The 13,666-nt window shown below is 44.2% G+C and overlaps 1 protein-coding gene across 2 annotated transcripts; it reads right to left on the reverse strand.

Moving 5' to 3' along the window:
* Window positions 1-4,828: 4,828 nt before the first annotated feature.
* Window positions 4,829-11,346, reverse strand: tbx3a (T-box transcription factor 3a; the record flags this gene model as incomplete). 2 transcript variants are annotated; one of them, XM_084486263.1, is made up of 7 exons in its annotated part: window positions 4,829-5,299; window positions 6,375-7,063; window positions 7,457-7,608; window positions 7,937-8,013; window positions 9,040-9,186; window positions 9,632-9,899; window positions 10,955-11,346. In XM_084486263.1, the coding sequence occupies 7 exons, from the start codon at window positions 11,344-11,346 to the stop codon at window positions 4,841-4,843; spliced, it is 2,184 nt and encodes a 727-aa protein (XP_084342389.1). In that variant the 3' UTR covers window positions 4,829-4,840. The 2 variants fall into 2 exon arrangements, with proteins under 2 accessions (XP_084342389.1, XP_084342388.1); XM_084486262.1 differs by having other exon boundaries at window positions 9,617-9,899.
* Between the last annotated feature and the right edge of the window lie 2,320 nt (window positions 11,347-13,666).

Raw genomic sequence — 13,666 nt, forward strand, 5'->3', positions numbered from 1 at the left:
ACACAACGCACACGAATCTATTTCCTATAATCTATGCTCTTCAGTTTGTGTTAATTACGTTCCCTTCGTAGGTTGCTGAAACGCCGATGTTCTAGTGCTGTGATGCCTGTACGTCCCGATGCACAATCCACGTGTTTCATTGTCTGCATATGGCCTCCATAATTCACCCTCTTCACATTGCAGCACGCACATCTAATGACAAACATACCAACATAATTGCGTGTAATTTATTCGTGTGTTGTAAAGCTCTCCGTGCCTGGGCCCCGTACCACAGACCATATAACAGCTACTGTTTCCCAGGTGTCTACACCTACATCAATAACGCAGGTGTGTCCAAGGCCGTGCGCGTGTGAAGTGTGTGTGTGTTTGTCTGTGTGTGTGTGTGTGTGTGTGTGTGTGTGTGTGTGTGTGTGTGTGTGTGTGTGTGTGTGTGTGTGTGTGTGTGTGTGTGTGTGTGCGTGTGTGTGTGTGTGTGTGTGTGTGTGTGTGTGTGTGTGTGGAGGGGGGGTAAACACACGGATCAACCCCTGCCAATCAGAACGAACAACGTGTGCAACGGACGAGTTGGTGCTTTGTTTGTGACACAGGCACCCTTGTGTCTAGGTGTGTGGGTATCACATCATAAATATAGCTTTCCTATTTGGCCACCAAATGAAAATGATCCATCTGACATGAGAATATTGCCCAAGGGGCTGCGGCAGCTCACGACTTCCTCCTTCTTAGTTCAATATGACTGTGGTCGTGGTGGTTTGGAGTGAAACGGTTATCAGGACAACAATTGAGTCAACTTAATAACTAGTGTTCACTCGGACATCACATAAACAAACACACAACAGCATGCAGACTCCTTTACCAACAGCTTCTCCTTTATTTGTATACTGCGGATATTTCTATTATTCGCTTTTGGTCAGTTAGTTTGTTCCGGATAAGGGCATCCAACTACAACGAATGTGTCGTTGTAGTTTTATAAATAGGCCTACCTTTAGTTTATTTCTGCCTTCTCTTAAGAGATTGTAGCCTAATATACGCACACATATCGATATAGACATCATAATAGACACGGTTTGTGTCATTTCAAAAATGAATGAAAAATGAAGCCTAAACATATATCCAACATTAACCTGGATACTAGCAATTATGTTTCAATAATCTAAATTTAACCCATTAATCACTTATTTTGTTTATTTTAATAATAGCTTACTGAGGCCTACTTATACTGATTTAATATTATTACACTAAAGGAGTTTAAAGGTTTAAAGGGGCTGTTGTGCAGAACACTAGGTCATATATGTTCATTATTGTTAGGCCTGCCTCAACTTTTCAGGATGGACACGAATATCTTTTCTTAAGGTGGGTATAAAGTCCTCTCTCTCTCTCTCTCTCTCTCTCTCTCTCTCTCTCTCTCTCTCTCTCTCTCTCTCTCTCTCTCTCTCTCTCTCTCTCTCTCTCTCTCTCTCTCTCTCTCTCTATATATATATATATATATATATGATAGTATTATACATATATATATATTTAGGATACTATTAGGCCTATATATAATACTATATATAATATTATCGCAAATATTAAATATAATAATAACAATAATAAAAGCTGTGTAAATAAAGTAGTAAACGACTGCAAATCGATCCCCACGTCAAATAGGTCTACATTTCTTAACATTTGTTTCCTTTTCATTTTATTTATTGTGTTTTTAAATAATTAATGAATTTGTGTTTGAGGTGTTATATGCAGTTTATGACACAAACAGACTAACAGTGTTGCAGTAACCTACTTGCCAAGTTCTGTTTTCATGAATTTGTTGTAGGCGTTATTGTAGGCCTATCCCCTCATTTTGTCCACCCATTTTTTCCACATAAAAAATTAAGGCTACTGAATCGAATTATAGGCTATGATTCGGGCTTAACGTCCAACGATTTCATAAAGTGCAAATGTAGGCCTACGTGATTTAGTACTGGATCTATGCAGCCTATTGTATGTATGGTCACAGGACGTTACCTGAAAAATGGAAAAACATTCAAATGTACAATTACTGTAAAATAAATATAAAACTCTAACCCTAGATGGCGCCACGGACACATCAATAAGTTAGAAAAAACAAGGAAACTGTACCGTCGAACCAATATTAAATATCTTTCTCAACTCGAAGCTAAAATATTTTTTTGCGACATAAAAAACGATGCTTAACCAAAAAAAGGTTAAACATTTAATTTGTTATTTATATGATTTATTATTATTATTATTATTATTATTATTATTATTATTATTATTATTATTATTATTATTATTATCATTATAGCCCTACAATTTACAGAGCAAGGTCCTATCGCTCAATCTCAGTAATCTCAGCAAAGGCTGTGGGATAAATATTATCAAATTATCATTCTGCAGATGCCAACTTCGGTCGATGAACAAATAGCCCTCTAAATAAAAGGTATGTACGTGCTTTCAGAATGTACGTGGCAGACCTTTGTGATGGTCGTTGAAGACGAGACTTGCTATCAGTGGCTAATACGTTCAGAATTAATTATTACAGGAGCGCTGCTCATTCAGGAATATAGGCTATAGGCTGACCCACGTTTTATGGGGAATAATGTAGACCTACATAGTTATTATGCACGCTATACTTTATTTTATCTTTTATTCCTATTTATATTGGTTCTGTGCAGTTCAATAAACTCCCTTCACCGGTGATCCCTATAACTTCTACCGCGTCCTCGGTCCCGGGTCGTTCCCCCTGCCGGCCGGTAGGGGGCCCGTCCCGACTCACACACAGCAGCCCTCGTGGTCGCGGGCATCGCAGACGTTCCGCCGCCTTCCGTGCAATAAAGTGGAATAAGATAGGGCTTCCCGAGGCGCCAGGTGAGCAATAAGACAGGGCAATTGAGACAGTTCGTGTCATGTTTACACCTATTTCCTAGCGCCTCCACCGTTACACATTAACCATACAATATACAAATAAAGATATAAGGTCGATAAAGGCAGAAGTAGAGGCGCAGAGAGTGGAGCAATCAAAACGGTTTACGTTCTTAAGGGTTCAAGTTGTCTACCATAAACAGCCTATCGTTAGTTTAGTTTTCGGCGACCCTGTTTGCAAATAAGAACTTCAGGTAGGCTCCGATAGCTGCACCTTGTTGCCCCCATGTCATCTGAATCTGACACCTTGAGGCCGAAAGGTCCTCGGTTAACGCAGTGTGTGTTTGCGCAGGTTAACAATATAACCAATAGAATAGGCTTATGCATACTAAGGGCCTGCGCGACCTATCTCCAAATCGTTTTAGGAAATACACCTTGGTCCAGGTTTGTCTCGGCCTGCGGCCTGCATTAGTAGTCTGTAAGATGCCATTAGCTTACTGGTCCTATTGCACCACAAAGGTAAAGGGAGTTTAACGGACACTTTTGGAGACTGTATTTCAATATTTTATTGAAACTTTCAAGAACACGATGTTGATGTTGTAAACTCGACATAAATCCAATACAACAGAACGGACAACTTAAAGGAACACAGAGCAGCCAACCTTCATAATTCGATTAGATAGCCTACCAGGCTGCGATTTTAGTATGTTTTTAACGAAATAGTCACCCTTTATCTCACACTTTTAGACGACACACTATCTTTCGTCAAATCAAACACGTTTCAAGCCATTGGCGCATGTGTTGTTGCGTTCATTCGTTAGGACAGCAGCACGTCACACACACGGGACAACAGAGGCGTACAGGCCCGGCGGAGGGACACGATGGCACATGAGTGTGAACCACTATCTCCGTGGTCATTAGAGGGGGGGGCACGCCGTGAAATCCATATTTAGGAGGTATATAAATGGAAATGAGAAAAGAAAGGATAATAGCCCACAAACTATCTTTACACAGGTATATCGACAATAAATTAGAACAAAATCTCTAAAAACAAACTACTTCGTTGTATGTACACGCAATAACAATATGAAATAATTACATAAATATTTTATATATCACTATTTACACGTAATAATCAATACTACCTTTCTTTGTTTTAGCCCACTGACTAATAACTGAATATGTCCGCATGCTATAGGCCCATCTCCTCCGCCGCAGTGGTTTTGCATGATGGCCCAAGCAGGTCCGAGGTGCCACTATCGACCCCATTCATCGGTGGATTGAAATGAATAGGCCTACCATTGAAAATATACCAAATACATTTTAACTTAACATTTAAGCCAAAGGGAAATGGGTGGACTACATTGTTTCATTAATTTCTCGTCGCAATTTGATTTGACAGCCTCGTTAAAAGAGAATGTGAAGAGGCGAGGGCTTCACGGCATGCACCCTCTGACCTGTAGTGATAGGTTGATCGATCAATTCATAGGGCCAGAAATACAGCAGTCTTTTATAATGTCAATTGAAGTGAGTTCAGATAGGTCAAATAAATTCTGAGTGCATATTAATTAAACACACATTTAGTTGACTTAGCAACTGCACACAACAAAAAGTCGGACATTAGACACAGCAGCAGCACCTCCCGGTTCTGTACCTCACATCCATGCCAACTATTCAGTTTCAATACTTGTATGGTATTCAAATGACAGGAAAAAAAAATAAGGAAGTGTTGTTTTAATTTAACAAAAGAAATATACATATATCCGATGTGTAGGCCTATTAACCAAAGTGCATTTCAAAATCTTTTTTTTTCCAATGTTCCTTTTTATTCGATTTTTTTCTGTCTTAAACCAATATAGATCTTAGACTTTGTATTTATAATGTTTCTATAACCTTCAACATATTTCTCCAAAAAGGTCAAAAAAATCAAATCGAACAACAATGACGGGGTAAAAGAAGGAACCAAAAGCGTATAAAAGTATCACGGGGACACGCTCCGCGGCCGGTCCTGACTCGAGTCCAGGCCGCTGACGAGGCGCTGGATGCTCTGTAAGTCGTTGGCGCATTCCTTCTCCGTGCACGTTTTGGGGGACATGGAAACGGAGCCGGACGAAAGAGTCGACGAGCGACTGTTAACCTCCGATGTAGAATCCAGAGAGCCAGAAACGGGACTCGGGGCTATGCCTTCTCCTTTCAACAGCTCCGCTCCGATGCTAACCATCGAGGAGGGCATCGCGGTGGTGAGCAGGGTGTTGTCCGACATGTTCATGGGTAGGGAGTACGGGTTGTACCTGAGTCGCGGCCGCACCGCGTTCAGGAAGGGGTGTCGATGCACAGACGAGGAGGCGGCAGCGGCGGCGGCGGAAGAGGCGGCCGCGGCCGCCGCCATGTAGGTGTAGGGGTAGGGGAACAGACCTCCGAACGGAGACATGGCCAGACCCTGGAGGGAGAAGAAAGAGAACACACTTTAGTATGCGCTCCGGGGTCTTCGGTTAATAATGTCCGGAAGACGTAAGAGGCGCTCCTTTTACGGCGCAAAAATAGGAAGGTGGCCCAGGCCACGCAGCTTCTAATTGAGGTCACGTAGTAATTAATGCAGACACGTGACGGGCATTTATGGAATTGTTACTTTAAGCGATCACAGTAAGCGATCACAGTCAAAGTACCAATTTCCCCCTATACTTGTGTTTGTTTTGCGTAACAGGTTGCTATCATAGCTTCATTATAAATTAAATAAACAATTGACTACATCTTGCCAGATGTAAAATAATAATACCAGAAGCATTACAACTGCACATTACAGCATCGTGTGCTGCTGTGCACTTAATACCGATCATTTGGATCTGATTTCGATTTTTAACAATGATTTCATGGGGAGAATCTGTTTTGTGTTTAAAAAATTGATAAAATGAGCAGATAATCATCATTTAAAAAAGTAGCAGCCGGTGATATGACTCGATGGCCAACATTAAGCAAACATCTCCATTTAATACTATGTTTGCCAATGTTTACACACATACACACGTGTACACACACACACACACACACACACACACACACACACACACACTCACACACACATCACACATCACACACACACACACACATTACATTTTTCATAGAACATAAACCAAATACACACACACAAAGCGATGGATGACAACACTGCACCTCTCTGCCCTCAACATGAGGTACTGGAGAACAGCCCTCAACATGAGGTACTGGAGAACAGCCCTCAACATGAGGTACTGGAGAACAGCCCTCAACATGAGGTACTGGAGAACAGCCCTCAACATGAGGTACTGGAGAACAGCCCTCAACATGAGGTACTGGAGACCAGCCCTCAACATGAGGTACTGGAGACCAGCCCTCAACATGAGGTACTGGAGAACAGCCCTCAACATGAGGTACTGGAGACCAGAGCTCCCAGCTGTGCGTCAGCCGCCTGTTGCTGCCTGGTTGTGACGTGTGCTATAAGCTGTTGTTGCCGGGGCGGTATAGGAAACTGGTTCTACCTGCGATGCCAGGACATGTTGCTGCAGATGGAACGGCAGGCCGTGCCCTCCTCCCAGGCCCTGGGCCGACGCCGCCGCCGCCATGCTGGCCGTATCCATGGTGCTGACCCCGCCTGACGACACCGCCGCCAGCAGCGGGCCCATGCCCGCGGCGGCCATGTTGGAGAAGGCCCCCCCCATGTTGAACTGGCCCGGGTGCAGGAGGAACGGGTGGTTGAAGAACTGCTGACCGCTCAGCCCCGTCGGGAACCCAAAGTTATGCAGGGGGCCGTGTCCGAGGTGGGGGGGGTCCGAGTGCATGCTGAGGGGCATGTAGCCGTCCTTGCCGGTGGCCCCTGCCGACCGGCTGCACTCCTCCGCCTTCAGGCCCCCCGGGTCCCGGCCCGGGTCCCTGCACGGGCTCTTGAGGTCTTCTCCGGAGCGGGTGGTGCTGGAGATGGCGGTGACGGGGCTGTGCCTGGAGTCGGCGTGGCTCTTCTCCGTCCTGGAGGTGGTGGAGGCGGTGGTGGAGTCGCCGCGGGACCGGCTGCTGGTGGAGTCGCTGCTGCAGAAGGCATGGCCCCCGGCGGGGCGCGCCTCGGGGTCCCGCCCCTCCTCCGTGGTGGTGGAGATCTTGCTGGAGTCGGGGAGGTCCTTCATGTGGCCGTCCTTGTCCTCGTCATCGCTGTCCTCGTCGCTCTCGCAGAAGTCTGTGGTCAGAGGAGGGAGCACGGTGAGGACGGAGAGCGGAGGACCAGCGCTGACACATCAGGGAACAGCTGCTCTTTATGAACTAATGAAGTCGTTAATAAATGAAACGCAAATAATTCATATTTTATCAAAGATTGGAAGTTACTGTATGTTGCAATGTATTTGTTTGTTTGTTGTTTGTTATTTGTAGAGCAACATTTGAAGTATGAGTTCAAACTATGCTGAATCTTTATAATATCCACAAGAATAACAAAATACACAATAAAATAACCAAACATACAAAGATAACATTTAATAAATATATATTTTAAAGCTATCGTAGACTCATAAATAATCGCCTAAATAATACACAATAAGAATAATGATCGTTCATTCTAGGAGCTCCTGCCTACCTTTGAGGTGCGGTACGGTTGACACAGCCGGGGAGGCGGCCTGAGGGAAGCTCTTGAACGGGGCCTGCTCTCCGGATGAATCGTCGGATGCTCCGTTCTCCTTCTTCTGCTGCTCCTCGTAGGAGCGCATGGACTGGAGCGCGAGCTGTTTCCTGAGGAGACAGAACTTGGTGAGCCGTTTGTTGTGTCGCTCGAGGAGGTCGACCCCAGTGGAATTAATAAAGTGATCTCATTTAAAAAAGAATAATGATGAAATAAAAACATGTAAATCATTTAAATATTCGTTCTTAGATAGATTATTTATTTATTGTATAGGTAACGATTCCTAGCCTACTATATAGCCTACTATATATATAATAACCCTATATAATCGTATGAATATCGTTCATAATTCTTATGAAATATGAACGTAAGAGAAACTAATAAAAATCGCTTCCATAAGGTTTGCCGTTCAAATTAGTATTTATTTCAGAGGCTTACCTCTTTTCCCGTCTTCCGTTTCCAGTATCACGGAAGCCTTTTGCAAATGGATTATGGTCAATTTTTAATTGGGTTATCTGGGGATAAAAAACAGACTGATTACTAAAGTGTATAGTTTAAACATTTTCGTGGCACATATTGTTGGCATATAGGCCTCCACTATATACACAAATGTACACTTGTTTTGTTACGGCGTTGGAAACAATTTGAATACATTCCACACCCCCACAAGTGCACGCACACACACACACACACACACACACACACACACACACACACACACACACACACACACACACACACACACAGTATACCCGAACCACATGGGGTGATAACCCCTCTCGCGCATTTCGGTGGGATTTTTCATCCCTTTGGACGATTCTGGCCGAGGGTGTAAACCCGGGCAGAATGTTACTTCCACACCACTTCCTCTATAGCCCCCCACCACCATCTCTCTCTCTCTCTCTCTCTCTCTCTCTCTCTCTCTCTCTCTCTCTCTCTCTCTCTCTCTCTCTCACTTTTCTTTTCTGTATGTGCTTACATTAACGAAATTTTAGCTTGACACCAAAGACCTAAATGTTGCACATAACCCCACGCGAAAGGTGCCGTCCATTATCCTTATAGCATACACATGCCCCCCCCCCCCCCCCCCCGCCCAAGCGCGCGCGCGCGCACACACACACACACACACACACACACACACACACACACACATACCCCCCCCCCCCCCCCCCCCCACACACACACACACACACACACACACACACACTCCATGTTTGCCTGGGCCGCTGCCAAATCCTTTCCATGTGATTAAATAAAACGAAGAAAACCTATATAACGTGCATTCTTGAGAATTGTGTGCCCCCCCCTCACACACACACACATACACACACACACACACTCCAATGCATATAGTATAAACCACTTTGCTATCCGTGCTCATAATGCTCTACTTTAACACGCTTAAACAAATATGGTCTTCATATTTTATGACTACAAAACGTTTGAGTGCATGAGAGACGTGCAGAACATTGGCCTGTAATCATGCAGGTCCACATTGGCTCTATCGCAGAGTGTATAGGCTTAGTCAGATTAGTCTTTACCTTGTCGTTCTGATATGCAGTCACCGCAATGAAATCCGTTTCAGGAAAAACATAAGTCCTGAAAGTACTGTAGGGTAGTTTAAGAATATCGTTGGCCCTCACGATGTGAAAGCGGGGCTGGTACTTGTGCATTGAGTTTAGTATGGTCTGCAAGAGAAAATACCACCTTCTTTTAAAGAATATCACACAATGATACTAATATACTTGATATTTGTGGTTATGATTTAGTAACAAGTCGAATTACATCAATCATTTGGTTAAACATTAAATAGTTTCTTCCTCCTTGCAATCACAATGTAATCCATAAAACATAATTACGGTATGATGAGTAATTTATTGTTATCAGTATTGTAATAAAATTTTAATAATTAACGTTACGTTTAGTTTATTTTCAATACACGACGTAGCATTCTACGATTCAATTAAATTATTATTCAAGCTATCTATAGGTGCCAACAATTAAACATAGGCTACACATTTATTTAGGCTAGGCCTATATATAATTGCTATACATACATACACAACAACAGCAATAACAATGGCATGCAAAATGTAGTAGTAAGAAAAATAGACATACATTAGTAGAACTTACAAATCCGTGCTTATCGGAGATGTTATTGGTCAATTTGAGTTTGTGAAAATTGACGACTTTTGACATCCACTGCTCGCCCGTTGCGGGGCTGTCCGGGTGAATGTACATCCTCTTGGGCATCTCGGGGTCGGCTTTGCCCGCCACCATCCAGCGAGAGTTGTGAAATTTATACCTGCAGTCGTCGGCTGCAACAATGTCCATTAAGAGAATGTATTTGGCCTTCTTGTCCAGCCCAGTGCATCTCACTTTAAACGGGGGGAACATTCGCCTGTGAAATATAAGCAAACAATTGGTGTGAGATTTTTAGAAAACAGTTTGGATCGACAGTGACTTCATGTTTGATGATTTCAAAGACCCTGCACACAGACGAGCCGCCATCTTTGTATGGGACTACACACACACACACACACACACACACACACACACACACACACACACACACACACACACACACACACACACACACACACACACACACACACACACACACACACACACACACACACACACACACACACACACCGATAACCAATTAATACCGCTATGTATTATATAGTTGATTGTGGTAATCTCTTTTTATGTTTATAAATATATACACACACACACACACACACACACACACACACACACACACACACACACACACACACACACACACACACACACACACACACACATAAATCTTGCATGGACCATTGCGGTCGGATCACAATTTGATCATAGAAACCAGGCCTAACTACTGAAATCCACAATAAGTAATTAGGCAAAAAATGTATTTGTAGCCACACACAACTAAATTATATTCTTGTGTTCTGCCAATTTCTGTATTTGGAAATTATTGTGAATTATTTAATATATATACTGTATGTATCATTAACAGGCATAAAGCACGTCTTACGCCTTTTTCAACATGCACAGTTACCTACAATTTCTGCCATATTAAGATTTATTCACACTAGCGTAATTGCATTGATATGCACTTAAATAGGCTACATTGTGATTTGTAAAGTTCCAAAGTAATTACTATTTTGCCCTTGGAGTTTGCCTGTGATTTACTTATTTAGTCTCCAGCTTTTGTGGTGTTATTAGTCAGATGACGTACCAATGGAATAAAATGTTTAATCAAATTGCCTAATGTGCATATAACATATCGAAAGAAATCTTTATAATAGGGATATGGCTAGAGGGATTTGTGTTTAGCTATCACATTTCATATCATTAATAAATCAGTGACCAAACTAAATGCTAACCTGTCGTATGAATATCGCAATTTGCCTCGGTTATGGAACGCTTCCTAACAATACTATGAACCGATGTGTTTACCTTCCAGATTTAGTGATCACCATTTCAGTGCCTCGCTTGTGGAAGAGTTCCCACAGTTCTTTAGCTTCTAGGTGCACTTTGGGGTCGTCCTCCACCTCTTCCTCGGGCTCCAGAGTCTTCAGAGGCCGGAGGTGGGCCGCAGCCGCCTGGTGCCCCAACGAGGAGAAGTGCAGGCCCGTCTCCGCGGCGCCCATCAGCTGGTCCATGATCGGCTTCCCCAGGCCGCCCGGCAAAGAGAGGGATCCGTTGTGAGGGAGCGCCAGGGCCGGGAAGAAGGGTGGCTGGTGACCCAGCATTGCACTCATGGCAAAGTCCGGACCCCGGTGCGGTATGAACGGATGATATGCCATACTTGTTCCTGGTATGACCGGGTCTCTCATCAGGAAGCTCATCCAAGTTCAGGTACCGAATCTTTTTTGGGGATTGGATTTAGAATAAACACTGACCAAGCCTAGTATAAAGTTATACCTTGGATCATGAAGAACCAGAAGTAAAGCAGACAGAACCAATAAGAAGCCTGTATTGGAAGGCAATCTAGAAAGAAATCCACAGTAAATACTGCAGGAACGTCCGTTTATTGTCCACAAGTTGCCTCAAAATTGCCGTTTTCTGAGCGAGTTCAACGCGAAAGTGTGGATCTAAAAAGTAAATCGCTTCCCGTCGGTCTTCGGTGCGGTCGCAGAATGCGGAATTCTGTAGAATTCTGTGATTTGTCGCGCGGACATCGTTTGAATGAGACGACGGCGAGTCTCTTAATTGAGTGCAGCTTCTCCTAGCTGCTGGTCACAGGATCGCGATCCTGTTAAAATGCGTTCCCCTTCTTATTGCTCTCAGTCCTCAAGCGAACGCGATGTGTTGAAATATTTTGATAGCGCCAGATAATTCCTCTGCCTTTACTTGTTCCAGACATGCACCATCACACACGCGCACACACTTTATTCCTCTCTCTTTCACGCACACACACATTTCCGTGAGGACGTTCGCAGTGAAAGGAGTCCGTCGGCGGCAGGAGAGGTGGTAAGGTCCCAGCACTAAGATTCTCCTAGAGCTTCTGTGCCCAAAGGTTTCATACTGGATGGATGTGTTGCGTGTTACGAGTGAGGGGCGCTCCGGTGATTGGCTCTTTGACGCTTTCGGACCAATTGTGTCGCTGCGTAGGCGTGGTTTTAACAGGTCGGGTGGAGGGGACAGACTTCAGACTTATAAAGGGTGTTTGGAAAACTCAAAGGCGACCGTGAAAGACCACCACCTCACTCGATGTTGTGTGAATATGTCAACATCATTAGAAGTTGCGCTATCGGTCCGTCGGTTGGTCTGTGCGGGACCGAGCAACGAGGGAACGCGCCGGAGCGCGGTGTCCGGAGCCCAGTGCCCGGAGCCCGGAGCGCGGAGCCCGGACCGCGGAGCCCGGAGCCCGGAGCCCGGAGCCCGGAGCCCGGAGCGCGGAGCCCGAAGCTCGGAGCCCAGTGCCCGGAGCCCGGAGCCCGGAGCCCGGAGCCCGGAGCCCGGAGCCCGGAGCCCGGAGCCCGGAGCCCGGAGCCCGGAGCCCGGAGCCCGGAGCCCGGTCTTTGTTCCCGAGAGGAGCCGATCTCCGGCGCAGAGCGCAAGGGCTCTACTTACTTCCTTCATAGATTGCAGCTGTACAGCGCAGTGCTGCGTTTCGGCATTTTATTTAACCTCAGTCCAAGGCTAATAAAACAATTTAAACTAAGCCTCAATGAATTAATAGGAGTTAACGTGTTTACTCTTAAATCCATTTACAGTATACACAAAATCCTCACATCGTCTTTTGCTGTCGTCACACTCCCGATGTGGCGTTTTCATGAGTAGGCTAATCTTCTTTTAAATGTATGCGAATTTACAAGAGAGACCAGAGACAGTTCGATGAGAAGATTACGGAGCATTAACATTATCCATAAGAACTAAGATAAATATACTCTCCAATCCAACCCTTCTGCATGACATCTGCTCCGTTCTGTTGGACGATGGACTTAATGTAGGCCTATCCTGTTCTCTCATTCTCTATCAAACTGATATGTATGCCCATTTAGTATGGTTTCCTGAACAGTAGGGCTGCTATTGATTTATTGAATTATTACTATTTTATCTGGATGTATTTTGAAATGTGAGTTGTTGAACGGTCTGTTTATGTGTCGGTGCACTGTGTGCTGTTGGTGCTGTGTGCAGTCTGTGTTGCTAGGCCTGTGCCTTGTGCAAAATGTGCTGCTACATATAATATGTAGGCCTACTGACAATGAATAACTTACTTTCAACTGTTTGTTCATGTATGCAGTAGCCTATTATAGTAATAACGGAATGAGGCTGGGACCATAATTGGCAAATAAGTGTGCATCGCTGTGAAATGTTGAATCACATTAATTTGAGTGTGTGGTCATCCTATTCCCAATATTGGTGCGTCTGTGGTTACGTGTACAGTCTAGACAATTAGTTTATTTTCTCTATAATTAATTATTCCGTCTTTGTAATCACTATGTAAGGGCCTAATATTATTTGATTCGTTTTGGAAAATAGCATTTTGTCTACATATTATTGCCACCAAATCGCCCATTATAACGCACTAGTGTTATTAACCATAAGCGCGCCGTCCTATTCAGATGTGGCCTACAGCCCTGACAGAGCTACTTGAGCCTCGAAAACCTATTTAACGATTAATTCGCAAGTAAACGCCAGAGAGCTTTTTCCCTGGTCAGC

Source organism: Micromesistius poutassou, assembly GCF_964030765.1.
Source record: "Micromesistius poutassou genome assembly, chromosome: 22".
NCBI classification, from domain to species: Eukaryota; Metazoa; Chordata; class Actinopteri; order Gadiformes; family Gadidae; genus Micromesistius; species Micromesistius poutassou.